Source organism: Phaeoacremonium minimum (genome assembly GCF_000392275.1).
Source record: "Phaeoacremonium minimum UCRPA7 unplaced genomic scaffold PA7_03_scaffold_504, whole genome shotgun sequence".
Lineage (NCBI taxonomy): Eukaryota > Fungi > Ascomycota > Sordariomycetes > Togniniales > Togniniaceae > Phaeoacremonium > Phaeoacremonium minimum.
This window is the reverse complement of record NW_006921406.1, coordinates 15,144-41,724: the sequence shown is the minus strand read 5'-3', so window position 1 is coordinate 41,724 and position 26,581 is coordinate 15,144. Positions and strand designations below refer to the sequence as shown.

General features: G+C 51.7%; 7 protein-coding genes across 7 annotated transcripts; 3 read left to right on the top strand and 4 right to left on the bottom strand.

Annotated features, from left to right (window-relative positions):
- Window positions 1-1,493: 1,493 nt before the first annotated feature.
- Window positions 1,494-2,827, bottom strand: UCRPA7_7195 (putative ph domain-containing protein; the record flags this gene model as incomplete). The annotated part of the gene is made up of 4 exons (XM_007919729.1): window positions 1,494-1,601; window positions 1,807-2,442; window positions 2,499-2,656; window positions 2,710-2,827. The coding sequence occupies 4 exons, from the start codon at window positions 2,825-2,827 to the stop codon at window positions 1,494-1,496; spliced, it is 1,020 nt and encodes a 339-aa protein (XP_007917920.1).
- Window positions 2,828-8,657: 5,830 nt separating this feature from the next.
- Window positions 8,658-10,061, top strand: UCRPA7_7194 (putative rrna-processing protein utp23 protein; the record flags this gene model as incomplete). Its single annotated transcript, XM_007919728.1, has 3 exons — window positions 8,658-9,163; window positions 9,229-9,941; window positions 9,994-10,061. 3 exons carry the CDS (start codon window positions 8,658-8,660, stop codon window positions 10,059-10,061), a joined length of 1,287 nt encoding a protein of 428 aa, XP_007917919.1.
- Window positions 10,062-10,535: 474 nt separating this feature from the next.
- Window positions 10,536-11,493, top strand: UCRPA7_7193 (putative rrna-processing protein utp23 protein; the record flags this gene model as incomplete). The annotated part of the gene is made up of 3 exons (XM_007919727.1): window positions 10,536-10,566; window positions 10,619-10,697; window positions 10,767-11,493. The coding sequence occupies 3 exons, from the start codon at window positions 10,536-10,538 to the stop codon at window positions 11,491-11,493; spliced, it is 837 nt and encodes a 278-aa protein (XP_007917918.1).
- A 5,103-nt stretch (window positions 11,494-16,596) lies between these two features.
- On the bottom strand, window positions 16,597-19,168 carry UCRPA7_7192 (putative oligosaccharyl transferase stt3 subunit protein; the record flags this gene model as incomplete). The annotated part of the gene is made up of 5 exons (XM_007919726.1): window positions 16,597-16,867; window positions 16,923-18,072; window positions 18,126-18,800; window positions 18,885-18,908; window positions 19,033-19,168. The coding sequence occupies 5 exons, from the start codon at window positions 19,166-19,168 to the stop codon at window positions 16,597-16,599; spliced, it is 2,256 nt and encodes a 751-aa protein (XP_007917917.1).
- A 1,407-nt stretch (window positions 19,169-20,575) lies between these two features.
- UCRPA7_7191 (putative mitochondrial f0 subunit e protein) lies at window positions 20,576-21,087 on the bottom strand (the record flags this gene model as incomplete). Its single annotated transcript, XM_007919725.1, has 3 exons — window positions 20,576-20,649; window positions 20,736-20,925; window positions 21,064-21,087. 3 exons carry the CDS (start codon window positions 21,085-21,087, stop codon window positions 20,576-20,578), a joined length of 288 nt encoding a protein of 95 aa, XP_007917916.1.
- A 1,262-nt stretch (window positions 21,088-22,349) lies between these two features.
- UCRPA7_7190 (putative cytoplasmic dynein 1 intermediate chain 2 protein) lies at window positions 22,350-23,894 on the top strand (the record flags this gene model as incomplete). Its single annotated transcript, XM_007919724.1, has 1 exon — window positions 22,350-23,894. One exon carries the CDS (start codon window positions 22,350-22,352, stop codon window positions 23,892-23,894), a length of 1,545 nt encoding a protein of 514 aa, XP_007917915.1.
- Window positions 23,895-24,650: 756 nt separating this feature from the next.
- Window positions 24,651-25,773, bottom strand: UCRPA7_7189 (putative pyridoxal reductase protein; the record flags this gene model as incomplete). The annotated part of the gene is made up of 3 exons (XM_007919723.1): window positions 24,651-25,022; window positions 25,094-25,647; window positions 25,722-25,773. The coding sequence occupies 3 exons, from the start codon at window positions 25,771-25,773 to the stop codon at window positions 24,651-24,653; spliced, it is 978 nt and encodes a 325-aa protein (XP_007917914.1).
- Between the last annotated feature and the right edge of the window lie 808 nt (window positions 25,774-26,581).

The following is a 26,581-nucleotide window of genomic DNA, read 5'->3' as shown; positions in this document are numbered from 1 at the left end:
ATCTGTGGATTTCCGAGTGCTGGCGTAATCCGGGCTAGTGGTTGACGACGCATCATCATAGTGACTACTAGCTTCACTACGCATGGTATCCTGCCGCTGAATTTGTGCGCGCTCGGGTAGAGGCGTTCTCTGTCTATTCATATCTTGTGGGTGTACTTGAGAAAAGGCGGCATCATCCATAACGTGATTCTGGAAGCTGCTTGCACTGGAGTCCGATTGGGGGGTCATATTCCCTGGTTGACGTTGTAGGCTGGCATTTCGCTGGGGAAGGTTGCCATCACCGCCACGAAGGCTGTCACCACGTTGGGGTAGCGGCTTTCTGTTAATTGGCGGAGAAGTATTGAGTACTGGCAAGGGGCTTCTGGGTGGAGGAGTTCTGCGTCCCGACGATGGCGGGGGCCCTGGTGGGTATTGGTACTGATTTTGTGGTGCGTTTGGTGGCGGCGGCCCTCGATACGGAGCATTTCTCGGGTCAGGAGGTGGCATTCCACGGCCCCGGCCATAAGCACCTGGGGGTGGTGGTCCCCTTTGGCCTGGAGGGCCCATAGGACTAGGCGGTGGCCCCATGGAACCAGGAGGAGGCGGCCCTCGATATCCGGGGGGAGGCGGCCCTCGTGCTCCCGGCGGGCCTGGAGGAAGAGGGCCACGGGGAGGGCCTCCGGGAGGCCCAAATGATTGATTCAGCGGGGATCTGGATCGCTTCGATTCGAGGCCCATGTGTGGTGGCGGAAGTCCAGGCGACCCGGGCGCGAGATTGTTCGGAGAGTTCAAAGCTTCACGAGATCCGTTTGCATTAGCATTCATTCCCACGGGGTTGGCGTAGGTATGTACCGAAGGACCTGGACCTCGTGGGTCTGGTTGGCCGTAAGGCGACCCTGCGCTATCTTCGCCGCTATGGCGTACCTGGGCGTCCTCCGGGTGAAATTCAGCTCCCACACCTCCGGCCTTTGCCAGCTGAGCAAGTGTAGTGCTCGACAGTCGACTATTTGCCCTTCGAAGTTCGGGGGAATGGTATGGCTTGCCTGCTGGCCTAGAGGACGGGCCATGGGCGAAAGCTGGAGGTGCGGATACAGGCTCTGGTGTCTGCATATTTCGCATGTTATCGAAGTCCCTTATAGGAGGGGTGTTTCCAGGTCTCTCGTCTTCTGAGCTCAGCCGCTCGGGTGTTGAGGCAAGGTCGTTCATGTATCCTCGAACAGGTGTAGGTCCTCTCAGAGGCGAAGGCGTATGCCTGTCGTCGAACATGTGTGGTGCCTGCAGAGCAGCTGCAGCGCCAGCTGCAATTTGAGTATCGGAAACATTGCGTTGGTGTCCCGTCACGTTGGCCATGGCTGAAGGTGCCCGAGCTCTATCAGCTGCTGGCGGTGCAGAATCAGTGCGAGGCGCAGGACCTCCTGAAAGCGATAGAGATCGAGATGACCGTACTGAGGGAGCATCATCCGCAAAATTTACCCTCGGCCTACCTGAGGCGTTCGCGGCACCCGGTCCGATACTTAGTCGAGCGCTTCTGCGGCTAACACTTCGATCTGTCTTGCCACCTTCTTCCATGGCAGACATGCGTTGTCCAGTAAGCTCTTTGAGCCGTTTTCTCCAGTCTCTCTCTGACCATGAATTGCTCCCGTCGGTAAGTATAAGACCGGTGACGTCTAGTATTTCAAGATAACCGTATCTCTTGTGTTTTGGCATGGCAAACATCAAAGATCTTGGGTCTAGCACACTCGCTACCAATCGTCCAGGCCGGCCATACAGGCCGAATGTGTCCCAAGTAGGAAACAAGAAGCGGAGCATCATCTCAAACCCGCTCACAGCGGGATGGACCTCGGGCATGATGAATACGAATCCTTCAGTGGAGGATGGAGGTTCGGAGTGAATGGTAATGTTTCCCTCGACTTTGATCAAAGTTGAGGCATCAATGAGGGACTTGGCCTGAGGGTAGATGGCGTAGGACGAATAAGCGTCCGTAATAGATGCAATAGGCTTTGCCTTCTTTTGCTTCTTTCCATCCTTCTTTGTGTCGTAGAATTTGATATCTCCCTTCAATAATGGCGGGTGGGATCTGTCATATGGCGACTTCTTCCTCATCTCCTTTTGCAGCTTCTGATACTCCTTCTCGTCTGGCGGCGTGATGACACACCAGCACCTTCGCCATGGGACACCAGCTCCGAACCGGACTCGCACCCATTCTTCCGTCTTGAACCGTGCCCGCTCCATGATTACGTTTATGTTGTTCAACGTCTTTCCTTTTCCAGCGATCAAGGCACCTGTATATGCCTCTTGGAGGGTTGAATGCTCAAACATTGCCAGGCGGATTCCAGCAGTCCACTGTATTAGTGAGTGATGCGAATTGAAGTGGAGAAGGTAGCGGTTTCGTCCTGCTGTAGATATACTCAGAATGTTCTGCAACGGCTGCTCGTCATTCGACTTGGTGGGTAGTGACTCAATCTGTTCCGTTGTCAGCTAAATGGCTCCATGCAGAATGCACAGATAGGCAGCAATACCATCTTGATAGATGCATCTGTGAGGTTAATAAATTTTGGAAGGACCTCGCCATCTTCGCCAGCGGCATCCAGTTCCGCCGCATCCCAGAGGGATAAGACGGTGCCGACAAGTTGAGCGAAGCATTCCGTCCATGTTCGATCGGGGTTGGGCTTGCCCTCTGTGTCTTGGTCAGGTCATGTGCTTCTGCACCTCGCGGAAGGCCAGACATACGGGTGTTCTGGTCATCTAATTTCAAGAAATAACCCTCCTGGTATAGCTTGTTTGCATGACTGTTAAGAAAAGTGAAGATGGGCTGAAGCTCGGGTATTGTGTCTTCGTTGACGTCCATGAGGGGCGGTTGGAAGGTTTGCACCATGGACAAGGGTCGTGAAGTGCTTCTGTCTCTCCCGATGGGACTGTCGGGAGTCGGTGAGCCGTTTACGGGCGAAGACGCATAGCCTGGGCGAACTGGTGATGATGGAATTGGGCTTCCAGGAGTCGGTTCGTGGGCGTAGGAATGAAATGCAGCCTGTGGCGGAGAAGGGTTAAAGTTGGGATCCGGTTTGGAGTACGGATTATGAGTCTCGTTGGGAGGGGATGATGTAGGTGTCGAGCCAGTAGAGTCCCTGTGGCCAGAAAACTGGGACATAAACGAGAGCACTGCAATTATGGAAATGATGGGGTCAGCATAACGATCATTATTAGGTAGGCCGTCATTTAATTAGTCGCTGTGCTGTTCCCCTGGAGGGCCTGACGGCGAGTATGAGTGGCCCTCTGGCTTTCTGGGCACGGCGCAAGGAATTTGATGGAAATGCTGGGGGGGTAAACTCGAGGGCAGGCATTGGGACCTACCGCGATTCCGACCCATTTTTACGCTCTATTGCGCGTCCTTTCTCTGTACTGTGTCTTCTTTGGGCAGTCTTGGCCGCGTCACAGAAAGCTGGCGCGAGGCCAAGACCCTGGGCTGACAACAAAAGCGTCCCGGGAGGAGCGATGGAATGAATGGTCGGGGAGAGCAAAGAAGAAAAAAATAAAATTAAAAAATAGATGTCAGAACAAAGAGCGACAAATGCCGAGCTAGGAACCCAAAGCAGACGTCCCGGGCTCGCAGAGAAATTTGTTTGCGAGGCGGCGGCTTAGAAAGACACGGAGAGCCGTGGGACCGGTGGCAGTGGGCGGCCTCGTGGTTTTGAATGTTCCAGAGTCTGCGGCAAGGTTAAATATTATGTCAGGAAGGGAAGTTTGCTCTTATTGTGGCTCCATTGGCAGAGATACAATCCCTTCGTGTCGTTCAGGCGCGTGGGCGGCGGATATGTCGGACGAGGCGGTTCTTGTTCGCTTTCAAGGATCTCAGACACCCTGGGCGATTCCTGGACCCTGCTCTGCTGGGCTTCCCGGTGCGTACGTGCGTGCGTGCGTGAGTCCGCTCGCTCGTGGCTTGCTTGTCTCTCAACTGTCAGTCGGGTGCGTCCACTACGTATGGCGGGCCGGAGATCGCTTTTTCCCTAAAGTAAACAGAAGAACGACGGGAAATCGACCGAGGAGACGTCAATTGTCGGAGCAGCTTCTTATATGACAAGTCAGACTGGCTGGTGGTGCTTCAGTGCAAGTGTTTCGTAATGCCGCTCGGAAGATACGGGCTTGGCTATGTGGCCCAAGACTTCCTGGCGGGTTGGGACAGGAAGGCTGAAGTGTGGAGGAGAGCAGGGTTGGATGTGAGATGATGCGACGCCAGACGAGTCGAGTGCAAGGTCTTTCCCGCAACTCAAAATGTGAGGAGGAAACCTTGCGGCCGGGTCTACTTGTTTTGATATGTCTCCCCAGGCGGTCTGTCTACCCGTCTGTCAATGAGTCGTTGACGCCTTCAAAGGACTTCGCAGCACCAATCTCGGCCCAGGCCCTGTCTGCTGGCGGATGATGCCTATGACTTCACCAGCAACGACGAGCCCACTGACTAGCGCAAGATTGGCGTGTCCAGGTGCGCGGGAACGATCACACCAGCAGCACACGAGGTACAGTAGAGTAGAGTACAGTAGGTAAGGTAACTCTCATTAGAGCGCGTGCGGCGTGAAGTGGACTGGTACTAGGGACCCCAAGGGGGGGACACTATTCGTAAGACGGGCCACTATGCTCGGAAATTTCCAGTCTCAGTCGTTGTTTAGTTTTTTCCCAGCCAAGCCTCCAGGCGCTGGGCAGGCGGGTTGAGAGAGTTTCCAGGACGGCTGTGGCCCAAGATGAGATGCCGAATAGCCTCGATATCGCTGCATGCACACGATTGACAGGCGGTGGGAAGGTGTCGAGCAGTGGATGCGGCCCCTGTGGCTATTGTGCAATGCCGTCGTCGATCATGGCAGGTGTGGCCCACTTGGTATTGGGGGATGGGCCGACCGACCTTGCAGGTGCACCTGAGTACCAGGAGTTCAAAGTACCTGCCTTCCTTATGCAGGATGGCACATCATCTTCAGTCTCTTCGCCTGGGAACTACTAAAGTGTAGCTTCCAGCGTTGCTTCTTGCCGTTTTCGCCGGACCACCAAGAACAGAAAGAGCACACCGAGAAAACGCGATACGCGATCAAAATGCGATTTCCTCTTTCTGACATCAATGGTCCAGGACCAAGGACCGGGACCAGCTGTGCCTACCTGCCTAGCTTACATGCTGCAATATCTAGGTAGAAATAGATAGGTATCTCATTACCTCTACTATTAATGGATGCCACACCTCACTATGCAGTGCATCTTGACCCTCCGCCCATTCCGTGTCGAAGTACCGTAACCCATGGGAAGGTAGGTGCTTACACGCATCTCGTACCTTGCTGACGACCTACCTTAACGAACCCCGGCGCCTTGGTCGTTCCGGCGGCGGTGTCTCGATGCCGTTGCATCGTCGTCTGCTTCAGGGCAGGCGACAGTCCATATTCATCCTCTAGTCTAGCATCCTTTTCGATAGCTCGGTGATTTAGTTGATGACGACTCAGATCGCTAACAGCTAGGTCCGCCTAGTGCGACTTACACCTTTCTCACCTAGCTGCCTGCCACCCATTAACCTAGAATTGGGTTGCCGCCGTGACAGAAGCAACCTGCCAACCACCCACGCAGTGTGCGTCGAATGGCTGCCCAGGCTTCAGGAACATAAAGTACGCATGGTTGGAAGACGAGGTGAAAAGGAAGCGTCCCGTGCTACCACGCATCTGCCATTGGAAGTGCCAGCCTGGATAGCTAGGTCAGAAGTACCTCGTTGAAGGGCTAGATTACTAGGTAGCTCATCCCCGGTACCCTGGGGCCGGTTAGGGGCTAGCCAACGGCTTTCGGTCTCGCTCTCCGAAGTTCAAAGCAGGATACAATCAATGTAGTAAGCAACGGACAACCCAAAATATCGCCCGCTCTGTGTACTGGCCAGCTAGCTACAAGCGCGCACATGGCGTATGGAGCGATTGAGCTCGTTGAAAGATTCGGCGTACTGAACCCAGTCGTTGAGGAATCCCCTTTTCTCGCCTGAAACGGTTCCTCTCATCTCTGACACCGTATCCTCCCTATTCGACGCCGACGTTGAACACGAATCCTGGATTTCACGAGTCAAACCCGAGGACTAAACTTGGAAGGCTTGGCGGCGCTGGGACAATTGCCAGGATCTGTCTCTCAGGGTCCATCTAGGCAAATCCGATGCTTACCGACGAAATGTCTCCAATGAGCAACACTGCTACCCAGTTCTATGGCTGCAAAACCCAGCCTTGCAATTATCACCTGTGCCAGGGACATCCGTATTTCCACGTATTTCACTTCCACGAAGGGCAATGGGGTATTCCAGGTGCCCAAGTGTGAGGAGCTAGTTTGCAAACAAAGCGAATACGAGCACAAAGAAATAGTGAGTTGTGCTCTGCTACAACTTTGTATTCCACCATTGAGTTCCTTAACTATTCGCCAAGGTACCTGGGAATGGAAGGATGGCGCCCATAATCATCGCATAAAATCATCACAAGCTACCAGTATTTTTGCCCACCCGCCTGAAGCTGTGCGACCATCAGTCAGCAGCTGAGATGGGTCTGTCAGACTGGTTGCCGCAAGCCCTGCCTTGTGTAGCTAGACCGGCAGAGAGGCTGTAGAGACGCTCAACTTCGTTGATGGCAGTGCTAACGCCCAGGGGCCTGTCATCCGTGGTCCATGACATTCATTGGCGACTTGATTCAGCCTCCAACGTCCAGCTAGACCAGTCGATCTTTGGTCTGCCGGTGCAGCGTGACGCGTCAACGGGCTCCTCAGAGCCGCTGTCCATGTAACGACCCGCATTCACCGGAGAAAAATCCACCAGGCTTCCCCAGACCATATCCTTTTCGGGAAATTGTGAGAAGAATGACAAGAAAGTGCCAAGGGCTGGGCTACTGAATCCAGTCTCTTCTGTTCGAGATCTGACAGAGTCGGATAGCTACCGACTACGACAGTGGCGTCACCGCACGAGTTGGCACATCAAAAAGCAACATGTACTTGTTACCTCGAATGCATGCTTGTCAGGATTGAAAACCAAGGAAAACGCAGGTTACCAGGCGATCTAGGAGCGCATACGCTGTTAAATTACGTCACATATCCTCGCCTCGCCTCAGCTCTCCCAGGTCTTTTGAACTAATCTTCGGACTAAGGGTGCCAGACCCAGGGAGACCTACAGCTCGGCGGTGCAGATGCTCGACGAAGGATCTGTTTTGTGTCCGCTCTCGAGGCCAATGAGACGATTCATCTTCAGCGATCATCATATCTGAGCAGGCATGGTCAACCAAGGCAACTGCCGTGCTTCCCGCGACGCCACACATCTCACAACAACCCAACTTTTTTGGTTGCCGTTCGGTTGCTGATCAAACAAATCGATCAGCAGCGGTGCTATTTCGAGCGCCTGTTGCTAACGCTTGGTGTGGGCGCTATCCGGCCCCCATGGCCGCTGACGGCACATCAACTGTCGGCCTAATGTTCCGACTGCACTGTAACGTATTTTCCTAATTAACGCTGCAGGGGCAACAGAATATCAGCCTTCGGGCCGCATTCTACTGTAGTGAGAGCCTCAAATCCGCAATTCTGTGCGTGCTTGCGAGGCGTATGCTGAAGCACCGACTTGCGTCTTATGAAAGCTGCCTGTTATCGGTGCTGTGAGGCGATATTGTGATCAAACTTCTTTTACTAAACGGGCTCGGCGTTCATATTCAAGGCACCGCCTTGGAAATGGCGTGATTGACGGCCTCAACAGCCTCAGCTCAGCCCAGCTGTTGATGGAATGTTTACTACTCAGGACCTTCGTAAACAAAGCAACATCTTGTAGTACGGTGCTGCGATGCAAATCTTTATACTATCAGGATCATCAGCTCCGCCTCAGACAAATCCACGGCTGCATAGTGTTCTGTTATGACATCGTGAACCCAGCATTCCTTAGTTTGATTATATGACCTCTTGCTCGAGATTTGAGCTGCCGTCTTCCTTATCGGCCCCTTAAGCTACTACATTATTATCCAGCAGTCCTAGGCTTAGTTGCGTCTACTCTTCTTAGAATGGCCTATGGAAAAGTAAGGCCTCACATTGTGTCAAGATCCTTATGTCATCCTACTCACACCATACATTTCGGCGAGCGCGATACATCTGAGTGGATTCAAGTCCGTCACAAGTTGCCAGACTATGGCCAAAATCAATCGTTCGTTTAATCTAAGATTCTTAGTATAGAAAATTTATGCATTGCTGAAAACATGAATCTTCAATCTCTCGCTCAGAAGCAGGGCAATACTAAATGTTCAAGGCATGTTTCAAGCCGTTCACATTCTGTGTATAATGGATTGGGATGTGCGATAGTTACACAATATCTTATCAATCCCACAGCAATAGAGGCATCAAGTTTCAAAGATTTCCAATCCCATGGTTTGCTAGCATGAGTCTCCTAGAGATCTGCCGATGTGACCCAATGTGAAGTATCGTGAGAATACACACGTTACCTATTACATAGTTTGTTAGTGGGGCATTTCATTACAGCGAGGGGCGAAGATTGAGAGAAGAAAAAATTAGAGCCCCTGTTCCGGCATCTAGGCCGATAAGACCCTTATCTTTCACTCTTATGGAACAGTCTCACCTATTTACTGGGACATCGCGCAATTGCTGCATCGTCAGCAACCCTCATACAGACGACACAACGACCGCGCGCCCTCATCGTTGGAATGAGGAGACTACCTCTCCTACCATCGGCTTCCATCCCTCACCAGATCCGTCGTGCCCTGCTCTCCTACCGCTCCTCGCCCTCCTTTCCCCTCGAAGCGCGATGGGCCGTCGCAGCCTCCGGTCTCGAGATCGAGCGTCTCTTCTCCTCGGCCGCGGCCGCCCTCGCCGACATCCAACCCGGTGAGAGCCACCACGCCTCCGCAGACCCCTTTGGCGATGCCGCCGCCACACTACCCAAGCTGCCGTACCGCTTCGAGACCGGCATCGCACTGTTCGCCAAGCGGGCGCCGCGGCCGTTCCCCCCGCCTTTTCTCAGCCCGCCGAGCGGCTCCTTTAGCGATCCGCTGAGTACACACCACCGCAGCCGGGACCGCCGCGCATTCGTCAATGGCGAGTTGATCCAGGGGTGGACAAATGGCGACGATGCTGTGTTCGAGAGCGACTACTTGATCTGCGCGAACGATGGGGTGGGGGCTTGGTCGGCAAGGCCCAGGGGGCATGCTGGGTGCGCACTCTCTCCGGGTCACTGGGAAGCTTCGTGTGTCCATTTTACTTACTCTGCTGTCACAGGCTCTGGGCGCGTTTGATATTACACTTTTGGGCAAGGGCGATGTTTGAGGATGCCGAGCGACCGCGGCCGGCCGGCCAGCCGTACGAGCCAGTTCCGATTAGGTACCTACAGCAGGCGTATGAGCAGACCATCGAAGCAACGTCAGAGCCGGATTGGCAAGGTACTACGACAGCTTGCGGGGCACAATTGCACTACAAACAGGCTGGTGAAGCAGAGCCCAGCAAGAAGAGCGACACTGGCAAGGAGACACATGGGACGGAACCTTTACTCTACGTGACGAACCTTGGAGACTCGCAAGTGATGGTTGTGCGGCCTAGTGCAGAAGAGCTCGTCTTCAAGACAAAGGAGCAGTGGCATTGGTTCGACTGCCCGCGGCAATTGGGAACAAACAGCCCGGATACTCCAGTATCCAATGCTGTGCTAGACAAGGTGTCGATACAGGAGGGGGACATCGTTCTCGCTATGACTGACGGCGTCATTGACAACCTTTGGTCTCACGAGATCGTCGAAAACGTCAGCAAGAGCATCAAAAGGTGGGAGGCAGGAGAGGGCGGAAAGGGCCATGGTGGAGATAGGACAGGAGGAGCAAACGGTGGCATGACATTTGTTGCGGAGGAGTTAATGGTTGCGGCCAAGACGATTGCGCTCGATCCATTTGCCGAGAGTCCCTTCATGGAGCATGCCATCGAGGAGGGTCTCGCGAGTGAAGGAGGTAAGATTCAGCTTCCCAATGAGTTCAAGAATTGCTGCTAAGGCAAGCATAGGAAAACTTGACGACATCAGTGTCGTAGCAGCACTTTGCACTCGCAACCCCTCATGGGATGAGAAGTAGGGGTGCCTCCGATCCGTAAAGGCCCTATGGAAAGGCAAAACGATATGTCTAACGAGGACATGATCAGGTACAGGACAGGTTTGTGTGAATCGCCTTCTGATTTCTTGGCACTGAGCAGGTAGAGCACACATTTTCGAAGCAACTGGCGTTCAGGGAAGGCATAGAGGGCGTTTGGGTTTGATGTTCTATTGGCATCTTGTATAAGGCATCTAAAAATAATGATTCTAGCGGCATCTCATGCCTTAGCCTACCTACCTAGGTAGTTACGGGCTCCAGCTGTTCTGGAGGGACGGGAGCTGTCAGTAAAAGCGCCCCGCCTCAGCCCGATAAGATAAGGACAGGGAAAAAATAAATTACCACCACCCAAAAGTTCAAGGCCTCTAGACTTCATTCGTCGATTACACTCAACACAATTAGACTTCGCGCAAAGCAGTCAAAATGAGGGCCAAACGGAGTAAGCAATATCGCAAGCTCATGAAGCAGTATGCAATTCATTTCGGCTTCCGTATGTCTGCCGTCCATCACCTAAAACCTCGGGCATGCTAACTCTAGGCAAGGCGAACCATATCAATGCCTTCTGGACGCCGACATGATCAGGGACGCATCGCGATTCGTAATGGATCTCGTTCCGGCACTGTCAGTATTGAATTCACTCTCACTGGTCTAAGAAATCTTCTTTTGCTGACTTGCTTCCGTGCGCTCCAGAGAACGGACCCTCCACGGACAGGTAAAGCCGATGGTCACGCAATGCACGATGCGGCATCTCTACGCACGCAATAAAGAGCCGGGGATGGACAAGGTCATAGATCACGCCAAGACGTTTGAGAGAAGACGGTGCGGCCACCACCCGGATCAGTTTCCCGAGCCCCAGAGCACAATGGACTGCCTGCGGTCGGTAGTTGGTACGGAGTCGAACAAGCACAGATACGTTGTAGCAACACAGGATCACGATGTGCGCAGAATGTTTCGACAGGTTCCCGGTGTTCCCCTCATTTACATCGAGCGAAGCATTATGCTCCTAGAGCCAATGGCTGGGGCCACATCAAGGGTAGCGGCGAAGGAGGAAAGGGAGAAGTTCCGTGGTGGTATCACCAAGGTCGGAGCCGGCGTGAAACGGAAACGAGAAGAGGAGGAGGAAAACCAGAGCAGTGCAGATGACGATAACGAAGGAGACCGAACAACTACAGAGCCAGAAAAGAAGAAAAAGAAGAAGCGAAGCGGACCGAAGCAGCCCAATCCACTTGCTGTGAAGAAAGCCAAGAAGAAGCCGGCCGAGAGTCAAACAGGTCAGAAACCAAAGAAAGCAGAGATACCAGCCGAGACACAATCATCAGATGCGCCGGCGAAAAGGAAGAGGAAACGCAAACATAAGTCCCATGAAACAGGGGATACCCAAGCTGAAGCTCAGCAGGAGGCTGTTTCAGCTGTTTGAGAATGGCTGAAAGGCCGAGTTTGCGTTGTTCAAGAATTTTTAGCGGTCGGGGCAGTCAGTTCATCTGATGCATCAATGATGTGAGAATGATACCTCAATTCTAGCTACTTCGTATAAGTACAAGAGTCGAATGTAAGACTTGTTTCTGTGCGTGATATGCTGCCTCAAGGCCGACAGCATCCGGAGTGGTGATACAAACAGTTTCATATGATACACAAGAAGCTTCATAGAGTTCCCTAGACTTCGTGACTACGTGACCAATATCTCCAACTGACAGGGTCTGCTGCCCAACAGCTGAAGGACAAGAATGAACCTTCCAAGGGTTCGATCGATTACGCAAGTGCAGAAAGTAAAACAAGCCAATTCACAAAATCAAAAGGGAAAGAAATCAAAGACTAGGGGAGATTATTATTGAGGACCAGAGACGTTGTAGAGCCGCATGGGTAATTATTGCTCAGATGCTGGTCCTTACTCAGGAGAATGACCAGCATGTCAAACGGGGAATTGATCCCAGTTCTCCTATGCCAGTATTTCCGGGGAGGCTTGCCAAACTTTCAACAACGGTCCAGACGTCATTGGCAGATATTGGGAAAGTCGATGAGCGTGGGAGGCGAACTGAGACAAACAGTGTAGCCGACTTCTGAGCAGGCATCCATACTGTAGGGGCACGTCAAAGTACCAACTGAGAGAATTATTGTGCAGACATCGAATGAAAAGAAAGAATTGCCACAAGGACCAATTTGTCCATCTTAGCAGCGCGATCCATTAGGAACAGCCGAACAGTGATCGCGGTCTTCCAGCGACAATATCACTGTGTTTGCATCGTGTATAAGTGAGATCCAGGTTTGGACAGCGGTCATGTTCCGGCAAAGCGGTAGCCACGACTGTAGAATCGATCCAAATAGTCGAAACCACAAAAGGTGGAAAAATTTGCAATACTCAAGACAGAAAGGCGAGAAGTTCATGTATCGTTCGTCAAGACATTGCCACAGAAGACAATTGTAGGTGGTGTTCGGGGACATCGGTCGCAGCAAATTTGAGAAATCAGGGCGCAAAAGAAAACTAAGAGATGGTTAGTTTAGTTTCTATTCGAATCTTTATGACTCCCGTGTTACTATGCGGAAGCTGTCTTTATGCAGGATCAAGCTTACCGAAGATTGGTCGACTGTGAATGCTCGACAACAGCGGTTGGAAACATGGAAGTGACCATTAATAGAATGAAGCATCATGAACAAGCTGGATCACATGTCTAGGAAGACATTCTTCTCTGAAACGTTCAGACTATGAAACAATATTAACACAGACCAGGAATCAGGAGACGCCGGTGGAGATACATGCCTTAATAGGTAGCAGCATATGTTTGAGCGGCTCGTCCGCCGTGATGACGGCCTTGACCTAGAAACGGATGTCAACATCTGTGATTTCGTTCCAATCATAGCACCAGGAAGTCAAATTGTTCTTTCATACCTTGATTGTGCAGAGCCGAAGACATGCTGGAATGGAAGTGATCAGCGACAGGCGGGAACGAGTAATTGTCGGTTGACTGAAAAGTAGATCTTTCCTCATCATTCATGTGATTTTGATCACTGGAGCTACCGCTGGCCACGTTGTTGTCTTGTGTGTCTTCATTCAAGCGACCATGAGCCGCAGCGATACCATCGACGACAGATTTGGCATAACGGGTCATAGCCTCCAAGTCGGAATCCGTCGGTTGGTGACCATAGAACTCATCATTCATATCGGGCTTGGGCATATCTTTGAATACGGCGTCGAAATCACACACGCAAGTGGTCGAGACGTCCGGCACTGGGACCTCATCATCATGGTTGCGCATGAAAAATGAGGACTGGTTGGACTGTGCATTCTCGTGAGCGGATGGCCAGTCAGTAGGAGAAGGGCCTAGATTGCGAGAATGCTCGTAGTCTCTTGTATTCATGGGCATAGAGAAGTTAGGCACACCACGATCGGGCATCTGACTGTTGATCCCCTGAGATCGAGCTTGACTTGGCCTTGGAGCATGGGCCGTGTGAGCCTGAGGGGCAGCACCGTTGTAGAAGCCAGGATTCAGGAGATGAATTGGAATTGGCATTCCAGTAAGCGTAGCGCTCGGTGATGGCAGATCAGTATCATCATGTTCGTGACCCTGGGTGAACGTAGAGGTATAGGTATTGCCATTGTGCATGAACGTGCCATTGCTGAGGTGATCATCGTGATCCGCAAACGCATCGCGTCGATCATATTGACGATTACCTGGACCGCCGGTATTGCCTCTTGTCTGCGTGTCGTAGCGCTCAGCAGGGCTTCCATTGCTGACAGCTCCAGGATCACGACGAGAGTGTCGAGCCTGGGCAAAACGGCCCGGGCCGACGGTATGCTGATGCTCAGATTCAAATGCGTGGCTGAAAGTTCCTGTGCGTTCAGAGGGACCGGCAGCCTCGTATTCCTGTGAGGTCGAGATTTCTTCATCGCTTGGCCAGTGTACACTCTTTGACGAAGACGGCGCACGCCCTCGCATCACGGGCGGAGTGGGAATGTTATCCGTCTGGGTGCCGACGTCTCTGGGATGCCGATCTCGAGATGAGATAGAGGTCTCAGGATCAGTGGCATGATTTTGGTCGGGGTTCTGGCCTGGTTGACCAGGAGAACCATTGCCAGTCTCAGGAGTAGGAACTCCCTGGCTTGTCGGCGTTGACATAGATTGGGCGTTGTCATTGTTCACCTGAGACTCGCGAGCACGTTGAGCGGCACGAAGCTCAGGCTGAGAGTCCACCTCTGACTCAACAGTTGGACCACGATGAGTGCCAGAGCTGTTGCGAGTAACAGTTTCGTTGACGCGAACGGGCTCTGGCTCAGGTGCGTCCTGCGACTCGAGCAAATCGGCATTGTGATACATGCCTCGAAGGTCTCTGGGAGAAGGCTCAATTTCCTCTGAAGAGCGAGAATCATGCACAGAATCGACCTCCTCTTCCTCCTCAATCTCATGCAGATCATCCTGAAGTCAAAGAAGTCAGGCGTTGATCAACTCAAATGCTACAAGGGGGACACTTACACGTCGGCCAGGAGAGTCTACCTGGCGTGCAGAGGGAGCAACTTCGCTTTGCAGGATGATTCTATCGTCCCAGCTGTTCGAGGTCTCACGACATCTATTGCAATAGTTCGGAGGGCACATTTCATCCCTCCCAAGCGGACGATTATGGTCATGGAAGTTTACGGAGCGAAGGATACCACATCCATAGCAGTAATATCGTAAGCCCCGGAAAGAGAGAGGCTTACCGTCCTCCTCAGCATTGAAGCGGCATTTCAGGCAAAAGTTTGCCTTCGGGCGCTGTCCAGGCTGGAGGGGGTACTTGCTGCGGAAGGCAATCGATCTCAAGCGGCCACAGCTGTAGCAGAAGAATTCGTCGTCGAAAGAGATTGACACTTCCGGATAAGGACGGCGGTCACGTTCATGGCGCTGTTGAGCGCGGTATCGTTGACGAAGAGACCTCTCTTCAGGTTCGCCATGACGTCGCGAATCGCGGCCGCTACGACCGCCGTTATGATGATGACCATGGTCATCGTGATGGTCGTGAGAGCGATGTGAGTGATCAGCCTCTCGGTGATCGCGATGCTCCCTGCGGCCACGATCTTCATGACGGCCGTACGTCGTCGTACGGCGAAGAAGCTGTCTGAAGCTCATCTCAAGTCGCTTAGCTTTTGGGACCGTAAGGGTGGCAGGTGTGTTGTCTGTTGCAGGAGCAGGCTTGGCTTCTGCTATGCTATGAAGGCTTCGAGAAGACGGCCTGGAAACGGAAAGCTGTCTATTTTCACCTGTGTCTGGAGCCAAAGGCGAGGAATTGTTGTTGTTTTGGGAAGGTTGGTATTGTTTGGGAAAGAAGGAGGGCTGGAGTGGTGTAGCAGAGAAGATGAAAGAAGTCTGTTGAGCTTGGTGAGCTGCAGATGGTTTGCGATGATCCTCCCCCTGAAGATTGTTGCCGCGAGAACCGGGGTTGACTGCTCTCATGCCTTCATGGCGGTTCTGCGTGTCATCAATATCAAGACTCTTAGCCTTTCCAATAAAGTCTCCAGGCAGGTCCTTTAGGCAGGTAATAGGCTGTCCAGTTGTAGACACCAGTTCTTCCTCCCATATTGTCTGACCATTCATTGTGAACTGGCAGACAAGACCTCTTGATGTTTGCCTGATCTTGGTTGTGATTGTTGGGCTCACATCTCGAGAGCTGGACCTAGCATCGCATTTAGCTCCTCGATCTTGGATGTAACTGAGAAAAATGTGAGACTCGGTCACAATCATGCACTCATACTTACTGATCAGGGAGGTCCGGGGAACATGACTTCTTGTGTCGTGGCATCGTGATAGCAGAAGCCTTTCAGCACAGGAAAGCAGACAAATATGCTTGATGATTGGGAACGGTGCAGCTCATCCAGTTCATCCGGGGAAAGAAGGAGGGGAGATGGTCGATGGAGTTGGCAAAGAAGAAGGTGTTGCCACAAGACAAAGAGGCGAGGGAAGAGACCGGGAAAGGATAGTGGGCTGCACCGTGATGGTGAGGATGAGGATGAGGACGAGGGTGAAAGGGTGGAAGATTTTCAGTCGTGTATAGTCGTCGAGGGGGCGTCGATTGGAAGTGAATCAGGATGAATAAAAATTGTGGAAGGCAGAATCGAAAGGGGTAGAATCAAGAGGGGAGCAAAGCAAGCCATCGTCAACTCAGCCAGCACGTGCTAGCCCGACTTTATTTTCATCCCTAATATTGTGACACCTCTGCAGAGCTGAGTTTTGTTGCATCATAGGAAAACAATATGCCTTTGTGACCCTTTTCCATAGAGCTGCTTGAGCCTTGTTAGTGGCACATGTCCTCCCTATTCGAGAGCAAAACACCATGATCATAGCAGCTATGGCCTACCTTACAACTAGCAGTTGCGACGACGACACTAATCGAATACGACCGTTTGGTCTTTGACAATCCGGGCCTGTATTTTCAAGTACCTGAACTTTTGATTCTACACACTGGGCAAACGGCCCGATCCCATCCTGGGCAATGACACAAGGAAAGCGTTACATTTGAGCTTTACATCTCCATCAACCTCGTCTGCTATCCACACTTAATCTACTCGGAGAACTCTGGGCCCTCTCTTCTTAGTCGCCTTCTTCTTCTTATGGCCTTTCTCGAACGAGGCTGCCGCAGCATGATCTCGTCCAACGTTGTCAAGGTCCTTCACCTTGTAAATCCGGATAATCCAGTTCTCACTTGTGAACGCCTCCTCAAGAGTGTTGAGGACGGGTCCTTCAGCTGGGAGACGAGCACCACGAACCCGGTCCTGGGCCTGCCCAGGAGGGAACAAAGAGTTGTAGTTGTAGTAAGACATCTTATACCTATTTCAGCTAATTAGCATGCGATTGCTATGAGTAGTGTCATAGAAGTCCTTACATCAGGGAGTTCTTCATCGTCTCAGTAGCGTCGCCGTCAACACGGTACTCGCCGCGAGCCGTGAAAAAATCTCGCTCCTTGACCTCATCAGGCCAAATGCCCTCGGCAATTCTGACCATCCAGAGGAACTTGTTGATATCGTCTCCGGAGTAGCCCAAGAGACCTCCGAACACGACCAGAACGTAGTCTACCTCATGTTGGCGCATGATGGGGTAGCTGACTTCCTCTCGCGAGCTCATGGCCTTGCCAACAGTGGCTATGTGGGTGTTGTTCCATGTGTTGTTGTCGACAAGAGTGGGCCGGTCAGCCATGCCGCCGATTTGGTAGCCATAATCCCACCAAGACATGATCTTTGCGTTCTCGTGAGTGTTTTGACGGAGCCACTGATAGGCCTCACGGTAGTCATCAATGATGTGCTGGCTGCCGTCTGGCATCCTGCTTGCCAGGACGACGGATGGCGACGAGTAGGCATTCGAGGTAACCCAAGTGCAGTGCATAACGAAGAGCAGGAGATAGACAGTCATGGCAGTAGTGATGACGCCCTTCGAGACAAGACTGTAAATGCCGACGACGGGCTGGTTGGACACCCGAAGGTTGGTATCCTTGGAGCCCTTCTTCGCAGAACCATCGCTTCCGGGAGCAGTGGTAGCCTCGGGAACTGGCGATTTGATGCTCAAGAAGCTTCCCAGCATGGATGATGCCGCAAGTGCCGCTGCCACACAGACCACAGGTGTCAAGGTCAGCATCAGTCGGACCATGACGCCGGCGAAGTAGCTGGCGCACAGACCATAGATGACGATGAAAACATGTTCATCCTCAAGCTTCTCAAAGCATAGATACACACCGGCTGGGAAGAGCCAGATGAGCATGTTGAGATCGAAGAAGAATGCTGGCCAGGCTGTGGGTTGATGCTCGGAGACTGATGCAATGATGGGAATGTGAATTTTGGCATAGCCAGTGTCCCAGAGGGAATAGAAACGGCCCGTCCATGGTGCGATGTATCCCAGCTTTGTCAGGAGGAAGAGACCTCCAATACCACCAACCAAGACACTGGCACCCAAGCCCCACAGTAGCTTTGAGAACTGGCGTTCCGAAACGGTGGACTTGACATAGTTCATGAAGGCCACCAGTTGAAGCAAGCCGAACATTCCTGTGAGAAGTCAGAACTGATGTTGCATCACGTTACTGAAGATGAAAACCTACCAAGTGAAGGCATATGCTCGCTAGTCCTTACAACGAGAAAGCTGACAAAGGGGATCTGCATGGCTCCCAAGGCACCGAGCACATACCATGTGGTATAGGCAATATACAGCCTAGTGCTATACCTACCCATCAAGAGGAGAGTAAGGGCATGGACAGGGAGGAGGCATGTGATGAAGGCATATCCACCCCATGAGGCAACCATGTAGTCGTAGAATAGAGCGCATAGAGCACCCCACATCATAGACCCCTGCTTCAGCGCCTTGATCCAGAGGTAGAAGGTGAAGACGAGCAGAAAGATGGAGATGGCCTCGTTATCATAACTTCCGGCAACGGATCTGGAGATGTAGCCTGGCGCAATGCCCATAAAAATTGCGGCCAATAGACCAGCCGTTTTGTTCGGGGTCATCTCATTGGTCAGGAGGTAGGATGAGACGGCAGTCAGACCTGAGAAGACAGGTGCGAGGAGGACGCAGATGTTTCGAATGTCGACAGGGACGGTGAGGAATCGCAGGAGGTGGTAGATGACACCGCTGGTGACCATCAAGCCTGGGTAGAGAGTGCCTCCGGTAACTCGACCAAGAGGGTGCCATGTTCGATCATCGAACCAATTCCAGAAGTCATAGAAACCATGTGCCACCAGATGCTTTGTAGCCCTGAAGTTGAACCAGGGATCGACTAGGAGATGTGTTAGCAGGTACGGGGTCTCGGAACTTAAGCTGCAGCATCAGCCGAGTGATGCTGTGGGATTCAAAGACGAACATTCGTGGATAATCGATTCGAACCCTGTATTCAAGAAACTTGTGTCAGCATTATTGAAATAATGGGTAATTCTTCCGAAACAACAAGAGCTTAGAGTTGCTGTCCAGAGAAAGTGGCCCTTGAGGAATGGGTAAGGAGCTTCACTCACGAATCACCGAGAACAATCGACTAGCAATTGCGGCGCCAGCGATCAAGCAGAGAATGACAACCCGTAGCAGGGCCCGGGTACTCTTTCCCTTGCCACTGCTGGCAAGCAGATCGAGAGCATCACCCGACGACGACATTGTTGTGGCCGGATTTGTGGTTGGGTGAAACAGGCGTCGCCTGGAGGGACAGAGTGGTGGGTTTTGGAGGTGAGGTCCTCCTACAAACCACAAGCTGCTTGCTGGCCACTTTGAGGACACAGTTGGAGCTTCCACGCGTCAGAATTGGGGGATGTACCTTACCATGCTAAGTCTTGGCAGGCAAGCTGATGCAGCTACGGCAGGGTTGCCAAATGGAACAACGCCCATGGGGACGACGCTTGCCCTGAAAGGGGTGCTGATAGAGGCGGTGTGGTGCGGCATGAAATACCTAGATGGTCAGCTTCAATGATCATGTTAGTCAGCCAGCATCACTCAATGCCCAACATCTTCCCTATCCTCCTGATTCAGATACGTGGAATGCTATTCTACGAGGCTATTGTATGGTCACTTGGCTCACTTTAATCTAGATTTTTGAGGTCGTCAAAACCCCTGCTTGATTAACATTGAGTGCAACCAGAGTCACGGACTTGTTTGTTGCTGCTAGCTGAGCACTAAATTGATAAAGACATGACAGCTGCTTAATGCCCTCACAGCTAATCTAGTCATTACCATCCGAGAAATCCTGTTGAGATTCGGCCATACTATAAGCTTTCTAGTCGAAAATGTGATGCAACAAGGGGTTTCTGTTGACTGCCGTGCCCAATAAACATCTTTTTCTAATGCCAGCAAGCTACATTTAACACTATTTTGGTCCCAATGAGGAGACAACTGGTATGTTAGAGCCCATTGCAAAGATGATTGATATAGGGTTATTCTTTGGTATCATACTCTTTCAGATCGCCGATTGTGTTAGTGTTGCTAGTCATGAAACTCAACTAGTTGAGGAAATTGCCTTGTTTCCAACAAGTAGGGGAGCCGAGGAGACTCTGACTTTCTCAGGCAACGAATAATTTGAAAAAGTAGACATATATAGAGGAGGTACATAGTACTGTAAGTTGAGGTTAGTGAGCAGTGGATGTAGATGTGGGCAACTTTTCTCGCACAGAACTCATGCCTCCTCGACTCTAGCAGCCTCTTCACAGCTTTACCTAGAACAAGAGCCAATTGAGAAGTTCAATTCACAGTCAGTCACGCAACATCACAAGGTACCTGGCATCACAGTTCATTGCAACCTCCCACTTAATATTCCGGGCAAATTGCCGTCTAGTTCTGTATTGTACACATGTACAGCGTAAATAGGCAAGGAAAAATGGTCTATGCCGCAGTATCGGTGTACCACAATCATACACATGGCTGATTTCATATCTGCCAGGTTGTCATCGCTTCGAGGCTCCTCGTCTGCTCGTTGCTGTTCCGGATCACACCCCATCTTGGTCTCGGGCTCCGCTATTCACCATATGCCGTGTCCTATTGCCCCATCCATTCGAACAACCAGGTCAATCAGCTTTACGGGTTCTCTTTTGCGAAAGCGGTCAAATAGGCCTCCAGGTCGAAGTTCGGGTCCTCGGGATCTTGCTTGGCTGGTTGGGAGAAGTCAGTCAGTAATCGCGCATCAGATGATGTAGTCGCTCGAGAGAACTCCTGGTATTATCTTCTGGTCACTTACTTGCGCTCTTGGTCGTGGCAGCAGTGACGGGCTGCTTCGACTTTGTGTACTCGGCCTTGGCCTTGTCTATCAGCGCCTGCTTGTGCTCATATTCCCGACGCGCAGCAGCCGCCCTCTGGGTTGCGTTGATTGATCTCTGGTGGTAGAAGCCGTAGAAAACGCCCACGGACAGGGCCGAGTACCGTAGTACCTATGATAGATGTTAGTCTGTCAATCGCGCAGGTAAATCCCCCCCTTCCGTCACCCGATCGCCGCTCAATGGATTGTCGGGGTGGTTCGATGTTTGGGGGGTACCGGCTAGCGGGTGGAAAAATCGCAAGTGACATACGTTGACTGCAGAGGTGGTAGACATTGGGGAGTAAGATGTCTGCGCCGCGCGACAGCTGGTGAGACGTGGAGGAAGACTGGATGGACAGCTCGCGAGGCGGCAATTGGCGTCAATTGACCCGTCGTGGCCGGTCAGGGAGTTGGGAGATGCGGTCGGTCGGGCGGTTTGGGGATGATGTGAAGTTTTGAAGAGGTCGGGATTTTTCGCTGGCTGTTTTCCCAGGCCCGGCCCCCGAGCTTGGCTGGCTGGCTGGCTGGCTGGCTGGCGCTGCGCTACCTACTGCAGCAGCTCCAGGCTTTCCAAGGCTCTTAGTACCCGCTAGGCCGACAAATGAAATCCCAAGTTTTGCCGACAAGCCCGTGAGAGATCACATGTTTTGCATGATGGGAGAAAGACGCCCGGAGCGTGGCTTTAGTGTGTCACTGGCCTTGTGCTACCCCCTGGGCGGCGCCCCTAACGCAAGCCCCCAGCGCCGAACAGGTCCCCTTTAGTTAGCTGCCAGGTGCTACTGGCCGTCACGGACGCGCATCAAATAAAGGAACGGGCTAATACCACCCTGTGTCAACCACGAATTCCTACGACACCGACGTCAAGGACCAAACGAGACAGCTTACTGAGTGTATCAACGGAGATACAGCCCTGCATTTCATTTTCGAGTAGACAACCACAGAAACGTCTCTGGAGATGGGCTGTTAAGCGCGCGGCACAATGCAACAACGACGAGATGAGATCCTCGCGAAGAAGGCGAAGCTCGCAGAGCTTAAGCGTCAGCGTGAGCTTCGAGCCACGTCTGGCCGTCCGAGCCTGGGGAGCCCGGGCGATGTAAGTAGATCATCTCTGCGGTCGCGGCCATAACTTGCTAATGAAGTTTGCAGCTAATATCGCCTACTCCTGGCCGCGCTGACAACCGGCGCGAAATAGAGTCGCTAATCAACAGCCTCGTGGGAGAAAGCCGCCCGGGATCAACAACAACTGGAGGAGCTGCATCGCCTGCACCTCGCGGGAGCCGACCAAATAGCGTACTTAGTGCAGGAGAGCTCAGCAATGAGACATCCGAGTTTGCTGCGCCAGCAAACGGGCAAACACAGACGGTTACGACCCAAACCCAGACCCTCACCACAGTCGCCCTTACGACCATCTACGAGTGCCCTCCTTCACCAGTCAAGGAGATATTTTCCTACAGCAAGGGTGTGCAGACAACGGAAGAATGGACGCCCACATCTCGACCGCGCGCTTTCTCGATAGAATCACAGACCGATGAACCCACATCAACACCGAGCAAGCGGATGAGCCGCAGAGACCGGGACCGTGAGGAGGAACTGCGAGAGAATATACGCAAAGAGATCGAAGAAGAATTACGGGCTGCAAAAGAGCTCATATCAGAAGGAGATGGAAAGACCGCATTACTTTCCACGTCCAGCTTCTCTGGCAGGACGCTGACCTCGGAGGAGCTCAATGCAATTGTTGCTTCTGACGAATTCGTTGACTTCTTCGAGCGTTCGACAAAAGTCATCGAAAAAGCACTTGATCAATACGATATTCTGACAGATTACACTCTACAAGCACACGAGATTGATGAAGATGAAGACCAGGGCAACACGGGGGGCAAAGGGCGGCGGAAGGTACGAGAAATCCGACAGTTCTACGACGAGCGATGGTCCAAGAAGCGTATGATCAGTGCCATCGACTTCTCGCCCAAGTTTCAAGAACTTCTACTGGCCTCCTACACCAAGAACCCATCCGCGCCTCATGATCCGGACGGCATTGTCCAGGTGTGGAATCTGAATCTACATGACAGGCCCGAGTTTGTCTTCCATGCTCAATCGGACATTCTGACTGCTAAATTCTCCCCTTTCCACCCCAATCTCATCATCGGCGGGGCTTACAGTGGGCAAGTCCTACTCTGGGATACAAGAGCGAAATCTGCTCCTGTACAAAAGACTCCTTTGACAGGCTATGGGCACACCCATCCGGTATATGCCGTCGACATTGTTGGCACACAGAACGCCAACAACATCATCTCATGCTCTACAGATGGCGCGGTCTGCGGGTGGAGCGTTGATATGCTTGCGCAACCGCAAGAGAGTTTGATACTCACCACTCCGCCTCCCTCTAAGACCGAGGATCTAAGTCCTACTTGCCTGGCATTCCCCCAGGCGGATCCCACTTTCTTCCTCGTTGGGAGTGAAGAAGGCACAATTTATCCTTGCCATAGATATGACCGTGCTGGAGCGAAAGCTGGAGTGGACGCCCGCGTTAGCTACAAGGGCCACGCTGCTCCGGTCATGTCGGTCGACTTCCACCCCGCTAGGGGTCCTGTGGACTTGGGCGATCTGGTCCTTTCTAGTAGTCTGGACTGGAGCGTCAAGCTATGGAAAGTGCGTGCGCCGGCTGCCACATCCACCATCTCAGGGGTTGGCGCGCTAGGCGAAGGTGCAGTATCTCCTTTGATGGAGTTTATCAGGGAAGATGTGGTTTACGATGCAGCCTGGTCACCAGTCAAGCCGGGCGTGTTCTCGCTCGTCGATGGTGCTGGATGGTTAGAGCTTTGGGATATCACTGTGGAGACCGAAGAGCCGGTCGCGAGAATAAGCCCAAGCCCAAGGAAGGATGGTCGTACAATGCTGTCCAAGAGTTTGAATAAAATCACATGGGAGCAGCAAGAAGGAAAGAGGCTGGCCACCGGTGGGATTGACGGCTCACTCACAGTTTTTGAAGTTGGACCGGATCTGGGTGGCAAGGAGAGCCTGAAGAATGAGGAGTGGACCAACGTAAAGAAGTTGGTCAACAGGGTAGAGGCTGTCGGCGTCAACGGTGTCACTGGTGTTTAAGCGGAAGCACAGGGCCGCGATGTCGCCTCGCCTTGGCCTTCTTGACAGGATCTGCCCCTAGATTTAGTTGTGACACATGTAGTTCAGCCAATGTTATACCCCATGTTTTGTCTATGATCTCGGCACAGCATCTCGTCTACTGATGAAGGCAGAGAGCCAGATATATGCGTCTACAAATGATGTATAGCCTAATATCTCAGTTGTTCAGAACGCCGAATAACTGTAAGTTTGCTAATATCGCAAGATCGAAGAAGTGGATTTCCGGATAGTGGTTTAACCGCACAAACCCATTTGAACTTGATTCTTGTCGATTGAAGAAGCTATTTGCCAAAGGATTTGTCTTTTGAAATTATGTTCGTAGAAGAATTCGTGATTGTTATGAATGGAATCACTGGAGATGTTCGAGGGAGCGGCATAAAGTTCGCCCGGAACCGCGCGTGCTCACGTGGAGTGACATTAGAATTTCTTCACTTTTGTCCATCTTCAAACATATAATGACAGACACACATAACACGTAAGTAGTATCTCTTAGTCACTTTTCTTGCCGTTATCAAAGCTTGTGATGAGTAAATTGATGAATTCTGCAATTCTGAAGTAATTTATTTCCGATGTAGAGAAACCTTTTATCAACTCTGATACAATTTGCCCTTATTTGCGCGAGAGCGAGGCTTCTGACTGATTTGTCTGCTATTACATATCGCTAACAGCTTTCAAATAGAATTTTTTCTGGACCAAGTTGCGGCCCGAGCTGGCACTTCAGGTGTCGATGGGAGAACCAGCTGGGTAGCGACTTCCTACCGTCTGAAAGGTTGCCAAGATGGCATCAATCTCAGCGAGGTCCTCTTCGCTCAGGTCGACCTCCACTGAATTCTCATTGACGCGCTCTACTGTTGAGGCTCCGGGGATTGGGATGATCAGCGGCATGCCAGGCCTTTTTGACAAGCTCTTCACCCAGTTAATGGCCAGCTGTGCCGGGGTACATCCCTTGTTCTTGGCTAGTTGTTCTACCTTCTCGACTAGCTTGAGGTTCGCTTCGAAGTTCTCCGGCTGGAATCGGGGGAAACCCATAGCCACGCGCAAGTCACCTTCTCCAAGGTCGGCAACGGATTTATACCTGCCAGTCAGAATCTGAGTTACACAAGTTAGGTCATGCAAACCGTTGTTCAGATCCCATATTGCGAAGAAAGATTATTACTTACACCTCGTCCAATTGGTGAGTAAGCAACTAAAGGTATGTCATGCTGTGCACAGGCAGCTGCGATACCATTATGAAGAACGTCCGTTGTAAAGAGGCTCAGCTCGACCTCCACAGCGGCAATTTTTGCGACCTTCACGGCTTCATGGATTGTGGCTGCAGAAACCTCGGTGAGCATAATGCCGCCCAATTTACCTGTGTCGATGTACTCTCTCTGCAATGTCCCAAAAGTAACCTCAAGTGGCGTATCTGGGTCGCGTCGAGCACACTCAAAAAGATCCAGTTTCTTGCGGCCATTCAGTTGCTTAAGATTCGAGTCCATACTTCGGCGAATCTGTTCCGGGCTACCATCCACCTTGTGGGTATCTGGATTGACTGCTCCCTTTATGCTGATAACGATCTTTTCCGCATCTTCCGGGTACTTCTCAAGGTATCGCTCTAGGAGCACCAAGCTATTGTAAGTCGGAGGGCCGTAGAACTCGCCGCCGTTCCAAAAATTGCAGCCATTCTTGAGAGCGGTTTTCATGACTGCGAAAGCTTGCTCTTGGGAAGGCGGCTCTGTTCTCCAAGTTAAGCCTGCTCAAGTATGTAAGTAAACCTTGATGGTTTCTTGGTGTACAGTGTTGGCATACCCATCAGTCCAAACCCTGTTGGGCCGACTTGTTGTCCGTTGACTTGCGGCATTTTTCCTTCTGTGACGGTAGCTTGAACCAATATAGAGCTTTGATTGTGACAGTAGCTTAGCAATTTGTAGAAAATTGAAGTCTGGTTTGTGTGGATATCAATGATGTTGTGGTGCGGAAGATCAAGATTCTGATAAGCCTTTATACTCGGGTTCAGTCGCAAGTGAACGAACACCGAAGCAGAGGGACGAGCACATTGCAGAATTTCACGGAGACTTTGTACTTCCCGTCCGACATTATCAGACTGCTTGGAACTTTTCTATGACATGCAAGGGACGCTACGGGTTTATCTCGAGTCTCGTTGCAATTCCGAATGCAACCAAAGAGGCATAGCGTAGGACGGGTGGTCTACCACAACCATTGAAGCTATGCGAGTGGCTGAACCGCTCTACGACTTACACCGTTCGGAGAATGCGGATTTAGGACGTTGAATGTTATTGGAGGCACCTACAATTAACATGGCTGAGTCACTTAGACTCGCAGGTTATGCCGTTATGTAATGCTGTGATCCGGAGGGCCGCTCATCTTCTGATTGCTGTTGATAATCTCTACTTGAGTGCACTTTGAAATGGACTCCATGTTCCAGCGATTATAGCCTAGGTTTTCCGGCGTTTACGATCTGGGCCCCTTTGTCGTTAGATATGAGCCCCTGAAGTGATTATAGTTATCAATATGATAACGTCCTTTTTGATTCAGCAAATACCTAACAGCTTAGAACGGCGCGAACACTTCAATACATGCTTGTTGACTAGCTATTATGTTGACCAGCCAAACCCATTCATGACTGCGACACACCTGTGTTCGAAAGA